At 43.4% G+C, this 15,821-nt stretch overlaps 1 protein-coding gene across 1 annotated transcript in view; it reads right to left on the minus strand.

Annotated features, from left to right (window-relative positions):
• Positions 1-3,685: 3,685 nt before the first annotated feature.
• ece2a (endothelin converting enzyme 2a) overlaps positions 3,686-15,821 on the minus strand; it is an 83,562-nt gene continuing 71,426 nt past the window's right edge. The window contains exon 4 of the mRNA XM_030074682.1: positions 3,686-4,636. Within this exon, the coding sequence (XP_029930542.1) occupies positions 4,349-4,636 (288 nt within the window). The 3' untranslated portion in view covers positions 3,686-4,348. The remainder of the gene's footprint in view (positions 4,637-15,821) is intronic.

Here is a 15,821-nt window from a genome sequence, read left to right on the forward strand (position 1 = left end):
AGCATTATTCAACGCTGCACTTGACTCCATCCACAGAGCTTCAACAAAGTGCCATCGTTATGAAGTCCCTCTCTCCCAACTGTGTTCCCATCACTGAGATTATTGACTGTTCTCGTAAAATCACCACTGGAATGAATGAACACACAAAGCTATTGATCGTATTGCTGATGTTGTTGTTGTTGCTGCTGCTGCTGGTCTGTAGCTGTCTGAGGCCACGAGCAATTACACTTTCAGAGTAATGGGCATCCCTGGAAGGCAGGGACCAGATGGACAGGTTTGGTCAGATATTGTCTCAGCCCTTCCCCACTCCTCTATGTCTCTGTCATGTTTTACTGCAAGCATAAGATGTTCTGTTACAGCAACAACAAAGCACATTCATGAAAGTCCCACCATTGGGCTTTCTCCAAGAGGAAACGTAGGTATGAAAATATATGAGATATTCTAAACTTTGTAACCTCAAGACAATGCAAAATAAGAAAAATACAGAGAAAAATGTAAAAAAGCCTTAAAATATTACTATAAAGTATAACAAAATATATGTAGAACATCTGAGAAGAATAGATGAAAGCTGTAATGCAAGATAGATGCCTGGCCGAGGGATGTGTAGGTCAACAACAAAGGTACTACCGCTGCCCCCTGAAGAGATTTTGCCCCAAATTCCACTACCACTTGGCAGTTTTGAGGGTCAGAGGTACTGCGGTTGTTATTTAGGGTACTAGATATCCCGGCTCCTGTGTCCTGACCTGGCAGATGGGCTGGGAGCTCAGGCCGTGCTGGGTTCAACACAGACATGCTCTACATGCCTCCCCGAAGCCTTGTCACTGTGTCATGCCATGTAACACAGAGATGGACGGAAACCCAAACATGACAAACGCGCACATGTTCACGTGGGGACAAAACAAATTGAAAACTAAAGCGGCGTCAGTGTGAACGGACCACCAAAAACGATTCATGCCATCCCCTCCCCCTTTCACAACACACAAACAGACCCGGAGCAAAGCTAAAAGGCACTCTCCAACAGTTCAGTCTGTGTGTGTGTGTGTGTGTGTGTGTGTGTGTGTGTGCAGCGGTGGAAACAGTAAAAGCGGCAGAGAGCTTTGATCTATGACCCCCCCACATCCCTACCCCACACCCCACCCCATCCCGAGTGGACATCCATTAATATTCCTCCTCCAGTTACATAACCCTGCCATACAGTATATCATGGCATTATGCTAGCCCAAGGGAGACAGGCAAATATATACACTTCAGAGCAACAGCAATGTTTCCTTTAAGCCCACACTGCATCTAATGCAGATTGGCAGCCACTGAGAAGGCTAAGTGTTTCCCTCCACACTCTGTACGCTGGTCTTTAGCAACTGGCAAAGCTAAAGCTAAGCTAAGAGGCTCCTGTGGCTGCAGAGGATGGGACCAAGGGCTTGCAAACTGTGTCAAGAACTTGGAGTAGTGCCGTGTAGTGACAGATGATGCTTTAACACAAAATGATGGCACTGTGCGGGTTAAAACATGAAAGGCCTGTAGTTAAAACATGCAACAGACCTTTTGACTTGCACGAACTCCGCCACATCCCCACCCCGACACCCACACGCCAAAAGCACTCAGGGCCAATCGATACAGACAACTGAGAGAGAGGATTGAGTGCATGGGAGGGGGAGGGACGAGAAGAAGAGGGGGTGAGAGAAAAAGAGACAGACAGATAGAAAGAGAGAGAGAGACAGACAGACAGAAAGAGAGAGAGAGGCATTGAGCATGCAGTAGATTGCTGTTGTTGCTGCCCTTGGGCACCCGAGCATGGAGGACAATTAGGAGCAGCAGAAAGAATACTGGCTCCACTCTCTCACACACAGACACACACACACACACACACACACACACACACTGCACACACAAATATCAAATCATAGTCTCAGACAGCTGAATAGCACAGGTGTTCAGAAGAAAAAGGTAAACAGTGGGAGAAAGAAAGAATGAATGAAGAAAAGATGAAAAATGTTTTTGTTTATATGAGAAAGTGATGGCTGAGCCTCTGCTGCATGAGGCCTGTGCCCTGCTCTGTGGTTACATAACTTAAGTCCAGTCAAGTTAAATCTCACAGTTGGCGTCTATGCCATTGCGCATCAGTCAATCCAACTGAGGGAGCTGAAACCCAAATTTAAGAACTGCTGAATTGCAATATAATCCTGTATTGACTGAACTGAAATGGAAGAAACACCGCACCAAGTCCAACACAGCAGAGAGGAAGAACAATAAAACAGAATTACATAAAGCTTTCGCAGGAAATAAAGAGCAGGAAAGTAACAAACACTACATGACTCGTCATCTATTTGTGTTGACCAACACAGAGTGGAAGCACATCTTGTTAACACCTCCGCCCACCCACACACAGCTGATTCCATCAAAGGTTTTTGCTGTCCCAGCGCTGCGGTGTGGCTGGACTGGCCTCCTGCCAAGGCCAAAGCCTCTATTGTCAATATGCCACATAAGACTTACATAAGCACCCTCCTGCCATCCGCTCTGCCCGGGCAAATAGGTGCCACACTGTTTTTTTTTTTTTTTTTTAAACCCTCCTGGTCGGGTGGCCAGACCGCTGCACTCATTTGTCACCATGGAAACCTCATAATTGCCAAACTAACCAATGGGCTGCACCCTGGGACAATCCAAGTTTGTGGGGGAAGCGAGGGGTGTGGAAGAGGTGAGAGTCCATCACTGTCTGATAGTAATTCATCTGTTTTAATAGGATCATAATGTCTTTGTGTGTGTGTGTGTGTGTGTGTGATCATAGTCTGTGATAATGGCACACAATCACTCCGAGCCTTAAAAAAGCGATACATTAAAAAGTGCAAAGAATGTGTGTGTATTTTTCATTGTACATTTTGGTTCAGCCACTTTTATCTCAATAGTTCAATCACTCCAATCCTCATTCAATATCAAGCACACAGAGACAAAGGAGTTTCTTTCCTAAAATTTTTATTCCTTTTGAGCACCATCGGTTAAACTTTGGTAAATCTCCAAATTGTCAAAGTTAAACAAAATAACAACCACATATTACCAGCATAAAATCGAGGAAGGAAAGAAGAGCCATCTGAAAGATCACACACCTTTTTTCAAGTCTTAAAAATAGACAGTAATTAGATCTCAGCGGAGAATTAAAAATAAATGATTTCTACTTTATTAATGTAGTCCCCCCTCCAGTCACCAGCCTTCCTGCCTGTCTGCCTGCGTGTCTCTCTCTCTCTCTCATACTGGTCTATATTTAAGCAGCAGAGAGCACAGGAACGAAGGCTCATCTGATGTTTCCTCAACAAATAATACACACAATGGGCTGTTACTAGTATGTGTGTGTGTGTGTGTGTGTGTGTGTGTGTGTGTGGGTAGTGGTGTTGTGTGCTTGACAGGTGCATCAAACATGGCATATCTCAGACAGTTACTCGGCTAAGTGTTTGTCTGGAATGTAAAGGAACCATGGGACAGATGCAGACAACACCAATGGGTGACATATTAATAGACTTAAACACTGACTCGACATGCAGGCTGGTGCTGCACTTATACGATGCCTTGACATGCAATTTGTCTAACACTGACAGGCTTGTAGTGCACTAGAGAATCTGAGGCTGTTCTTTTTACTACCTCTCCCTCTGACTTACTGTATACATCCAAGAGCACTGGAATGGAGAATTGGGTTATGACTAATTAAGGTTTCTATCACATAACCTAGAGTAGTGACTGGCAGAATATAAAAAGAATGATGATGAAACCAAAGGCAAAAGCAACTATGATTAGCTGTACTGGTTGTGGCTAAAAAACATTTTATTGGCAATCGGAATTATTTTGACATTCTGTAATATCCCACAAATATTTTAAAAAACATTGATACAAAAATATTTCATTAGAATGACCATGGTTGCTCACGGTGTTTAAGGCCAAGGCTAAAATATTTCACAATTCAGGCACACCGGTGGTGTAACGTAAAAATCAATGTATTTTTCCCACGGGAATCACTTCCTCCAGATGTAAACATAAACATCTATTATCAGATCGCAGCTAAAGATATGTTATAGCTAGAATTATTACAGAATAAAATAATGAGCGTAGAGCAAAAATTAGTTGTAGCAAAAGAAGTTTTGCTAAATCATATTTTGAGCACTTCCCCACAGACTCAACATGACAAAGTTGAAGAGGAAAAAAATAACTGTCTGTACTATAGATTGGCAGATGAACAGTGAAAAGTATGAAACCTACATTCTCTCATTTTGGGTTAACTTCTAGTCAACGAGACAGTAAAATTAAAATATTCCCCATTTTTCTGGGGAACTCCTGGAACTCCTGGACCCCAGGTTGAAAACCGGTGTCATAAGTCAATATTCAACAGGTAGTCCTCCTTATTCTCCTGTATTTTTGTGATTGTAGTCGGAGGGTCTTTGGCCTCCTCCAGCAGCCTTCTCTGCAGTGCCGCGTCCTCAGGGCTAAGCTCCTCCCCTTTGGTCATTACATACACAAAGTAGTGGAAGCTGTCTCCGTAGGTGTGGTGTTTGATGGACCAGCTGTACTCGCTGCGAGCATAGAGGCGCTTCCTGAAGTGGGGCTGAGCAAAGGTAACGGAGAGGAAACGCCCTCCAGGCTTCAAGACACGACTGACCTGGAACGGGTGACAAAGAGCAAAACACAAACATCAATATTGTAATCCTCTCGGTTATGGCCATAATTAACACCACCATAACTACCATAATCACCATTTTTAGATTTATAATCACTTTTTTACCATTTTTTTCATGATATTTTTATCTAAACATAGCAGCACAAACAGCACCTGAAACGCTCTTGTCTTATGATAAATGCTTGTGGATATAAGGGAAAGACAACAGCGTGAGACAAGCAATCATAAAAATGTATCTGCCAAATCCAATACCAAGTCATCAAAATCCCATAACTACTGTTGTTTGCTTGGTAATAAAGTGTATAGATTAAATAATAGACTTTTATACATCTGTCAAATAGCAGATTCTTTGAATCTTGCCAAGCTGGTGCACGCAGTGTGAGTCAGAGCAGGCGTTTGTGTATTGAGCCTGTCAGTCCACGGCGCCGGCTGCGTGGCCAGGCAGTGAGCACAGGCTCGTCTCATAATGTGGCATGACAGCACATAAACTGCGAGGGTCCTGCCATATGAATAATTGCTGTTCTGAGTCCATCAACATCATTCCAGCGTGTTAAGTCTCCATGTGAGCTGCACGTGTGTTATCAGGATGCATTACACTTCACAGATGAGAGGACTGCAGAACACATACTCTGGCAAGGGAACACTCACTCAGACACACACACACACACACACACACACACACACAAACATACAGATGCATCTAGACTTAGTTTGAAAAGCACAGCGAGGAAGTTCTCCGCAGACAGAAGTATGTGTGGGAGTAAAAACACATAATTTGCAGTACAATGAGCATCGCACAACAAACTTTCACATTATGAGTTTGATACAGCCAGTATGTGAGTGGGGTCATCTCAGCAGAGCAGTAAAGTAGAGAGGTTTCAGGAGAATTGAAGATTATTATCCAATGGTTTGATAAAGAATGATTAGAGGGAATTCATTTTATGGGGATCTGTTGATATAAGTTTCATTGTTGTACAGTTGTACAGTCTAAATAGATTTTAACCCCTTGAACTTTGATTTTTTTTCCTTAAATTTCCAGCTACGTAGTTTCAAAGATAGATTTTATTTCATCTTATATGATAATGACACCTATATATTATGCATCAGCTTGATACATTTGAGACAGAGCTGGGATGTTAGCAACGCCATCTCAAACGATAATGGAGAGGAAAAATAAAATTAGAAAATCTGGAGCAGATGGGGGTGCCCCGGTGGCTCACCGGCTAAGAGTGCGTACCATGTACCAGGGCTTAGTCCTGATCGCAGCGACCGGGGTTCGAATCTGACCTCAGGTCGTTTGCTGCATGTCATTCTCTCTCTCTCTCTCTCTCTCTCTCTCTCTCCCCTGCCTTTCCTGTCTATCTCTTCTGTCAAATAAAGCAGAAATGCCAAAAAAATAATCTAAAAAAAAAAAATCTTGAGCAGAAACATAAAAACAAAAAAAATATATAAATCTTGAAACATCTGCAGCGAAATGCAGAAGTCTGTCCTGTTCGCTTCATAGCCCTTCAGAAGAGACCCTTAGGCAGAAATGTGCCACCCTAACCACTATCACGTAACATTATTTAGCTATGGCTAATGTTAATGCTAACAATGCCCTAAAAACATCATCAGAGAGAGAATAAAATCTGAGTGGGTATTTTTTTGTCCTGTAAACTACTAGCTACAACACCGCAGCTTTTACATTCAAATGGCAGAGCAGAGGATTAAAAAACGAGATGAAATATCTATTTTACTCCAATGTTTATTGAAATTACAAATAAACAAAATGTAAGCCCTAAAATATAGCAAATACAATTCTTCAGTTTCTTTTTCAAATGCATGTGTTGTTTGCTTTTATTCCTTATGTTAAGAGTTAAATCAATGAAGTAAAGAATGAAAATATGTCTTTATTCATGATTATTGTTGTTGTTGTTGCTGTTGTTGTTGTTGTTGTTGTTGGTGGTGGTGTTTGGCCGACCCATTTGTTTACTTGTGGATCTCAGACTGAGCTGTTCTTATGAAGTATGAAGGCATATGATAATGAAGTAATAGTCAGTGGGGAAAATTGTGTGTTCATTTGCATCTTCTGCTTTACACCTCAATGTCTGGGCCTAATATTGTTGTATAAAATAAAATAAAATAAAAAAAGATGTCTTGCGCATCATTTTATACATATTTTTCCTAGAAGTCAGCAGGATGTACTGCATTTGGTACCTTTGGGAACCTTGGGGATCGCCACTAGAATTTGAAATAGAGTTTTATGCAGTTTAAAGAAGCTCGGCAATGCAGCATGCACCAATGCAACTAATACATGAGGCTGCGATACCATGCACTCCCAGTTTGCTGTATGTGAACGTGCAGTGAGCAGCGGCTACATGGTGTCTCTCTGGTGGCTTCGTGCCTGGGCTTTGGGGCGTGAAGGGGGCAGCCGGGGCAGGGCTCACGTGTGAATGTCACGAAAGCTGTAAAAAAAAAAAAAAAAAAAAAAAAAAAAGCGATATCATGCAGGCAGGTTGCAGTAGCAGTTGTGGTCTCGAGTGGAGCGGAGTGGCCTCCTCTATACTGTCCCAGGGTCTTTGGAGAGGAGAGAAGAGCCACTCTGAGACTCCAAGAGCACGTGTATCCTGCTCCCGCTCGCACGATTCATCTAGCGAGCAGCAAGAACATGAATTATTCACTCTCCACTGTGACAAGGAAGAAGAGCGAGAAGGAGGTGGAGGGGGTCGTTGGATATTGGGTAAATTGAGTAGGACAATGGAGAGAGAGGGCAGGGAACAGGAAATGTTGATATAGACAAGGGAGGGCCTAACAAAATGGCAGTACAGAGATGAAGCTTTTCAAAAGGTGGAGTGAAACAGTCTTCCTAAAAGCTTCCTTTAACATGTCAAGATGGTCCAAAGGTCTTAACATTTCCTCAACATCATAAAACGGATGTATAGTATCAATGGACTGAAATGCTGTACTCATCTTCCTTGTTTTTGCTCCTGCACTTTTAATGACTGTTGGCTGAAAACTCAAAGGGTTCATGGTTCGCGGGATAGAAATATGGTGACAAATACCTAGAGCCGGGCTTGGGGCCAGCGTCTTTACAATGATGAACGTGCATATTGGCAACAGAAGTTTGGCTGTGTTATTATGGAGGCTGGAACAGTGACCAGGTAGGTGGTGGGTTCACATTTTATTTGATCATATTTCTAGATCAGAAAATATCATGTTATTGTGTGTACTTAATGGCTGCCAGAGTCAGTGTTCAGCCCACAAAGAGATGAAATTAGATTGGACTCCATCAGGGTCTCAAATTTGTCAAAGCAATGGGAGAAAACGGTGGCCGAAGGCGATAAAAAGGGGCGACTGGGCAGTAAAGAATGCACGTTTTGGAGGCGAGTTGTGTTGTTTATCATAGTCGCTCACTTCTGCCATTTCTGTTTCCAAAATGCACATGCAGCTTTCTGTATTAGCCTTGTTTACAAACTCTCAAGAGGTCTATTCAGAGCAAAATGTCTGTTCTCTGTCTAATAATTTGTAGTGGTGTGTTCAAGCCTACTTCTACTTTTGAAATTTGAAGTGAACCATAGGTGTGCATACACTGTACCATCCTTCTTGTGACCATGAGATCCCCAACGACTGGTGCAAATTACTCTCTTTCTTTCTTTCTTTCTTTCTTTCTTTCTTTCTTTCTTTCTTTCGAATGTGGTGTGTGTTGTCTGAAATATTGTTGCTTGAAGCTTGAGAGGCTTTTTGGCTTGCTGGTGGCACTGCGGGTGTCAATCAGTTTAATTTGTGGATACTGGATATTGATTTAAAAACACATTATTCCTCAAAGGCTCATCAAATTTGATCCAGATATAGAATGTGAAGCTTAGGGCCCTGTTGGCATGTTGGCGAGGCTGTGTGGGGCTGGGGGGCAAACAGGTTTAAAATCGAAATGCTGGCCCCCTCCGTTGAAATCAAATATTCCTCCAAGCTTTGTCCAAAACAGGCCCGCAGAGGCGCAGAAATGTGATGGATGGAGCCCAATCCATTGACAAAAATCACAGAAGCTCAGTTTCCTTAGAAAGCCAAGGCTGTTCAGATCACTGGAGCTGAAGAAAAGCCTGGAAACAGGTGGAGCCCTCCGGAGGCTTTAGGCAGAGAGCAGACAGGGGCGGGAGTTAACCGAGTGCATCCTGCCTTCACCCCTTCACCTATTATTCATGACATGGAGATGTATGGGCCCAATTCATTTGCCTGAGGTGTGTAACTCCAGAGCCTTATGTCACAGGTGACTGGAGGATTGACGTCACCGCGAGCCAGGATGACAGTGAATTACAGCAGCGTTGACTCAGCTAAAACCCAATAATGCTGAATGATTACTGACAACTATTAGTGCACAGCCCATTTTCTGCCTGTGTGAACACCAGGAGCAAACAGCTTATCTGACCGAGCTTTGTGTGTGTGCACTGGGATGTCATGATCAAAAACGAACAGGGGGGGGGGGGTATTCAAGGAGGCCTGAGAAAACATCATTAAAACATTAATTTGGCTGACACCTATCTGGCTGGAGACGAAGTTTGGGTGCGCTCAGTGAATCATGGCAGGTTGGAAAATGTTGCCAGCTATCTGAAACCTTGAGTGTTGGGTAAACAAACAAAGATGGATGCTGAGATGTTTAAAACCGTGACACACATGGTGACACATTCTCGCACATCTCATTTCCCTCTCGCACGGAGAGTGTTTACATACAGTGCTGACCCAGATTCACACACACATGTACATGCGTATACACACACACACACACACACACATAAAAATCCTTCTGAGAGGGAAGATGATGCATTAAGTGTGGTGACTCATACACAAGTACAGTATGTGTACGAGAGCGCACGCACTACAACGACAATTTTGGCGCTATGCAAATGATCTGCCCACACATTAGAGTGCTGGTATTATCATGGTAATGGTTCAACAACGGCAGGTTTGTGTTGACGAGATGCACTCATGTAAATACCACAGATGAAATAGACGCTTCACTTAAAGGAGTAGAAATCACTGAGGCTATTTTTTAAATATTTTTTTTGGAGGACATTTATTCTGAAGCAACAAGTGGATGAGGACTTGTTGGGTGTTGCATGCACACACTCACACACACATACACAGTGGGGAGACGGCCTCCCCAGAACACTGAGTCAGTTTTCAGTCTTTCCACCAGCAGTAGGACATCTGTAACGTGATCCTCCATGGGCCACAGGGCTTCTCCGACGGGGCAGGCCAAAAGGAAACCACGCAGTTAACGCCCTTGATCACACACTCGCACTGTACTGAAATGATCTGCTCGCTGCTCCACAACAGTATTGCACAACGTAGTATGCTTGGACACACACATACACACACACACAAACAGAAACACACACATTCACACAGGTGTGCATGTGTATGGCCTCCTCTGAATTATTCAGTGTAGAGGCGGAAGTTTGCCTCTAAGTGACCTGACCTGCCTCGAGTGCACCACAACAACCAGGTGACATTGGATTTCACTCAGTGTCCCAATCTGGAATACCTACCTGTTAATCCCACAGCCTTCTCAAGCTGCGTTACAATACTACATTAGAATTAGTCACAGTATAATAGTTTGTCATATGGACTATGTGTCTGAAATAAAAATTCATTGTTGTTATTATTATTATTCTTATTCTTATTATAGTTTGGCAGAATCATGCACAAATACTGAAAGTACTACATTATGCTTGGGCAAAATTATCTTCAAAATATTGTCTGTGATGCATCCAACATTTCAAAAAAAAAAAAAAAAAAATCAATTTCCAACCCATTATGTTATTTTATTTTTTATTTTCTGGTCATGTTTTCATTTGTTTTAATTTATTTCAAAATTTTTCAAAATTCACCAGACTGAGGATGCCTGGAAGAGATGCCTAGCTGTTATGATGGGGCAGCTAGTGGAGATTTTAAGCTTCCAACACCTTTAGAGAATAAAGCCAAAAATAACCATGTTCAATAGTAATACAAAACTATAGTAAAAAATAAAACTACAAATAGGTGCCTGACCTTGTTGAGGGTTTGAAATTGTACAAAATATTGAGGCATGACTTCAAATATTGCAATATTGAATATTATCAGATATTCTCCCAAGCTTTAACTGATTGTCTTGCTCAACGGCACTTCAGCAGGGCAGATGCTTTGCCAACACGGGGACTTTAACCGGGATCCTCTGGTTGAAGGGCTGCTTACTCACGACACCAACCTGCTTCTCATTTCGTGCCGCTTATCTGAGATACACAGCCCCGGGGCATAAGCTGAAAATTTCAATTTCACTTATCAACAAACCAAAGTGATGTGGTAACATTTTGACAAATTGCAGCAGCATTTTACAGCTCTAAATGCTGCTCGATGAACATGTCATTCCTGATTTCATTTTCCTTCATGTGACATTCAACTTGTTGTTACATTGTCTGGGCCTTTTTTCCCCGAGCAGTCCACGGCACCTAGTTCAGTAGTGACGGCCTGATGAGTGTTTGTGTTGGGGGAGAAAATAGGTGAATATCAGCAAACCTCTGAAATATTAACTTTGCATATGTCACTCGCACTTCCTGCCTGACCTTTACCACATTAGTCCGAGAGAGGATGATAAGGATGATAAGTCGATCCAAGGAGAATAATCGCGCATCTACTCCTTGTGCGCCTCTCTTCCCCCCCGGGCATGGATCCTCAAATTCTTCCATTCACTTACTTTTGTCTTCCTGTCCTCACCGGACCACAATATTACCGTTCCCCTGCCTTTATCTCCTTTCTTTCCTCCCTCAGTTCTCGGTTTGCCTCCAGATAGATGAGATAACTGATCTAGCCTGGTCAGCTGAGGACAGGGAGCTCCGTGGCCACATTGCACACCAGGCTCAAGTGTTCTATGATTATACACTGCAGGATCTCCAGTTTACATAAGCAGGGTTCATCCGAGACCGAAAAGGTATGTCTCTGACTCTTCAGGCAGAGAAGCTGCAGTGTGCTGCAACACTTAACTTGGAGTGTGTCCATGCTGAAGATCCACAGCATGGCCCGTCTGTCATTTCTACACACCATTTGCAGATATAAGGTTCAAAGGTGCTAAATGCAGTATATTTTACTGCATTTTATTTTTTGTTAGCCTTATAGACTATGCAAAACGTTTTCTTTTTTCTCATATTCTTTGTATTGAGCTACTTTATTTATGTTGTTATTTTCTTGTGCTTTATTTTTCTGAAGATACATATTTTTCTGCTAATGTTGCCCACTATTTTTCCTATGCAATGTCTGGATAACCTGCTGCTGTTACACAAAATCTCTCAATTTGGGATCAATAAAGGTCATCCATCGATCCATCTATCCATCCATCAATCTATCCCTCCATCAGTCCATCAAGTTGTCCCAGTTTTTGCCATTCACGCCTCCAGTTCAAACCAAACATGCACATTATATACCTAAAAGAGTCCGCGTTTTCTGCTGATTTTAACGGTGCCAAAGATGAAGCAGTCTGACCTCCACTTTCAAAGTGACACCCTTGGAAGCTGGTGACGGCACATTCAGCCAGATTAGCTGGCAGAGTGTGTCACAGTTTAGCCGGCAGCCTGCGCTTGTGCACACTGACAAATACCTTATGTTTCGATTCAAAATGTGTCTGCCGATCAATACAAACTGTGTTATATTACATCAGTGTAATCCTTTTGTGTTTACTAGTGTTATTATACAGTTTTCAACTATGTTTTGGTGGATTTTGGGAGACAAAATAATTTTTCGTCTGCTGAGGTGTTGTCCTTAGTGTTAAAAGGTGCACTCAGTAGGTGTGCTAAATCATTGTCACCCTCCTGACGAAAATGGCCATCATGCATGCATAAGTGCATACGTGTGTGCGGTGTGCATAAGGGTCCTGGTTTAGGGGTTTGAAAATATGGTCACCCTATTCTAATACAACTTTACATGTTTCAGGATATTTCCTGAGAACAAGTATAGTGTTATAAAGAGTTGTAGTGGGGATTTTTCCTTCAGCTCTACCATCATCACTGCAATTCCTCGCTTATTTCAATAGACCTGAAAATACATGAACAGTATAAACATGATGGACCCCAACAGTTTAAAGTCAAGTTAAGTAAAATGGAAGAAGCTACTTGAAAACACTGGAAGCCAACGTGCCTGGTGCACTGAATAAAATCATACATGTTTGCTCTCCAGTTTCAGCCAAAGCCTTGGACAACCTGCATCACTGACTTGGCCACTGAGACGCCAATCTTGCCTGTTTCAAACTGGTGATGGAGGCTGTGGTACGTGGGAGGATTAGTGAGGAGAAGGAAGAAGTGGAGGCTCCGTGTGCATGCGTGTGCATGTGTATGTATGCGCATGTGTGTGTGTGCGCGCAAGTGGGTGCGTTCTTCCCTCTGTGGGTGAGACAGAAGTGATCAGTGGGTAGCGACACCACAGGGCACTATCTCTGGACAGCAGACCTGTATGGACCACACAGCTTCAGAGGCACTGTAAAGTAAAGCCACACACACACACAATCACACATACACACACACAAACACACAAGCATACGCTGCTATGACTGTGTAGCCCTTAAACTTGCATGACCGCACACTCAGTGAAACGCGCTTGAACTGGGACAGAGAAAAAAAAGCGGGGGAGAGGTGCGCTTGTTATTTAGGTCATATTTCTCTCTATTCTCTTAAAATTCTCTCCCATCCCCTGGTTGTTTTTCTAGCAGCCCCTCCTCTACTGTAGCTCTGCAGACCCCTCGCTACAACCCCCCCACCACCACCACCACCCTGAAGAAACATGCATTTGAAATCAACTGTTTCTCTCCCTTTCCGTTTCACCTCACCCATAGCCTGCAGCCAGGCATGTGGATGGCAGAAACGTGTTAATGTCTTGAGGAGAGCGGGAAAGAGTAATAAAGAGGATGGGAGGGGTGAGGAGAGATACAGAAAGGGGTGGTGGGGGTGGGGGTGTGGGAGAATGAGGTCTCAACGCCAGCCTCCTAACTAAGCAGATCTGCTCTTCCCTCCAGGGGTGCAACAGCCTGCTTTGTTTTCCTACATCCCTCCATTCCTGTTTTATCCTTCTCTCTCTCTCTCTCTCTAACTCTCTCTCTTTTTCTCTCTCCAAGCTCCTGGCTTCGAGAGCCAAATGTGCAAATGCTATAAGCCACCATCTGCCCCGTGGAGACAAAAGCTTGATTTTTGTGCATGTGCGAGTGTAAATGTGGCTGAGCGTGTGGGCCGTAATTGCACCAACCTGGCTGAAAGCAAATTGCCTTCTCCGGGAACTTGGTTTACTCAGACAGCCATTAAGGTGAAATTCGAGATTGTTTATGTTTACGTGCATGTTGGAGATAAAATGCGCTCCAAACTTATTTTGTACAAGTTGCAGTCTGAGAAGTTTTTTTTTTTTTTTTTAATGCTGTACACCATATGCACACAAACCAAGCAATGCGCACACCATTTTGTTCATATAAATCCCTTTGTCGTGGCACATATCCCCAAATGGTGCAGTGATGGATAATACGGGGTAACGTGAGAGGAGCTCAGTGCTGGATTCCCACATCCCATTCCTCATTTCCAGCCTCCCACTCCCTTCCTTCTCTATTCTGCCCACCTATCTTTCCTCATTCCAACTTACTCTCCTTTTCTCTCTTTTCTCCCAGCTCACATACCATCGTCCTCTGCCCACCCACTGCACAGTTGAATTATACATCAGAGACCTTCTCTCCTTTCCACTTCTATCCTTCATCATCCCTCTCATCCACCCCTTGCCTTGCTGAGACAAAAAAAAAGTGAGTTTGTTTGTGCGCACATGCCATATGGAATGTTTTAATGCATATTTGGATGATTCTGAAAAAAAAAAAAAAACTAAGTGATTTAAAGTTAAGTTTTCTATATCCACTTCTCAGCACAGGACCAGCATCGCCTCGTATATCTGTTGGCGTTGAGCGCAAGCTGTGTGGGCTTGTCTGTGCTGAGCTGTGGAGGCTCTGGCTAGCAGCGCAGGCACACAACAACAACAACATCAAGCCTCTAAACTAGGCACATCCCTCCCGCTTACATTGGGTGTTGCCATGGAGACAAAAGTTTAGTGCTGGTCAAAGTAACATATGTGGGTCAGAGTGTGACACCTTTCCCAACAAACAGCAGGCAGGAGAGTGGCGCTATTCACGCAGCATCCCTCATTAGACAATCCGCATGCCAGTTTTTTTGTTTTTTTTAGATAACAAGCAACATGTGACGCGTGAAACAGTGCAAATAATCCAAAAATACTAGGAATCTTTGCAGTGTAAGTGTGTATGAACATTTGGCTGGCATGAGGCTTCCGAAGTCGGCCGGCAACTGTGAAGCACACCAGGCACTGTGAGGCAGAAAAATCCCCTTTGGACCGAGAAGTTCCTCAGTCAATCAGTAAGGAGCCTAATTAGTGAGTTGACATTGGGTGACTGGGCCAGGAGTTCAGTAGCGACAAGAATAGCTGAATGTTTTCCTGTTCCCTCTGAAATGTTGCTCCGAATTAGGTCATGGGTTTACAATGCACTTTTCTGGAAGTGAAGAAAGAAACAACAAAGCGCTGGCTGGGTCACCGCTTTGAAAATTCATGCGTGTGTGCATGCAGCGCTGTGTGACAGATAAGCATCTTTGCATTCAGCCGCTGCGCTCTCCCCTCATGACAATCTGGCACACCGAGCTAAAATTAAAACCCCCCTTTCTTCCCTTTTCATCAAAAATAACTTCCTCCCGCTTTTATCTCGCCTTTCTTCTTTATCTCTCCCACTCTCTCTTGCTGCCTCCTCACCCTTGCTGCCTTCCCCTTCCATCAGGGACCAGGGTAGAGGTTTGCTTTAATTACTGAACTACTTTTCATACTGGCAGAGAAAGACAGAGGCACACTTCAGACACCCACACCCGCCCACTGTCACGCTCCCAGCATCCCTGCATCGCCTTTCATTGCCATACTCCCTGGTGTGTGGAGTGTTTGTGTTTATGAAAGTGTGAGCCTCCGGTATACACTTATGTGAAGAATCGCTATCAATTTTCTGAAAACAGTTGCATCTGCTCGTCTTTGTGGTCACTGACTTGTTTAGTCATCTGTGCAAAGCAGCACATCAATGCTGTCATATCTGGTGATGTCTAATTAATGAAGCGGTGTTTAACATTCTCGGTACAGTATGATCAAAAAA

The sequence above is a fragment of the Myripristis murdjan genome, chromosome 17, assembly GCF_902150065.1.
Source record: "Myripristis murdjan chromosome 17, fMyrMur1.1, whole genome shotgun sequence".
Classification (NCBI taxonomy): Eukaryota; Metazoa; Chordata; class Actinopteri; order Holocentriformes; family Holocentridae; genus Myripristis; species Myripristis murdjan.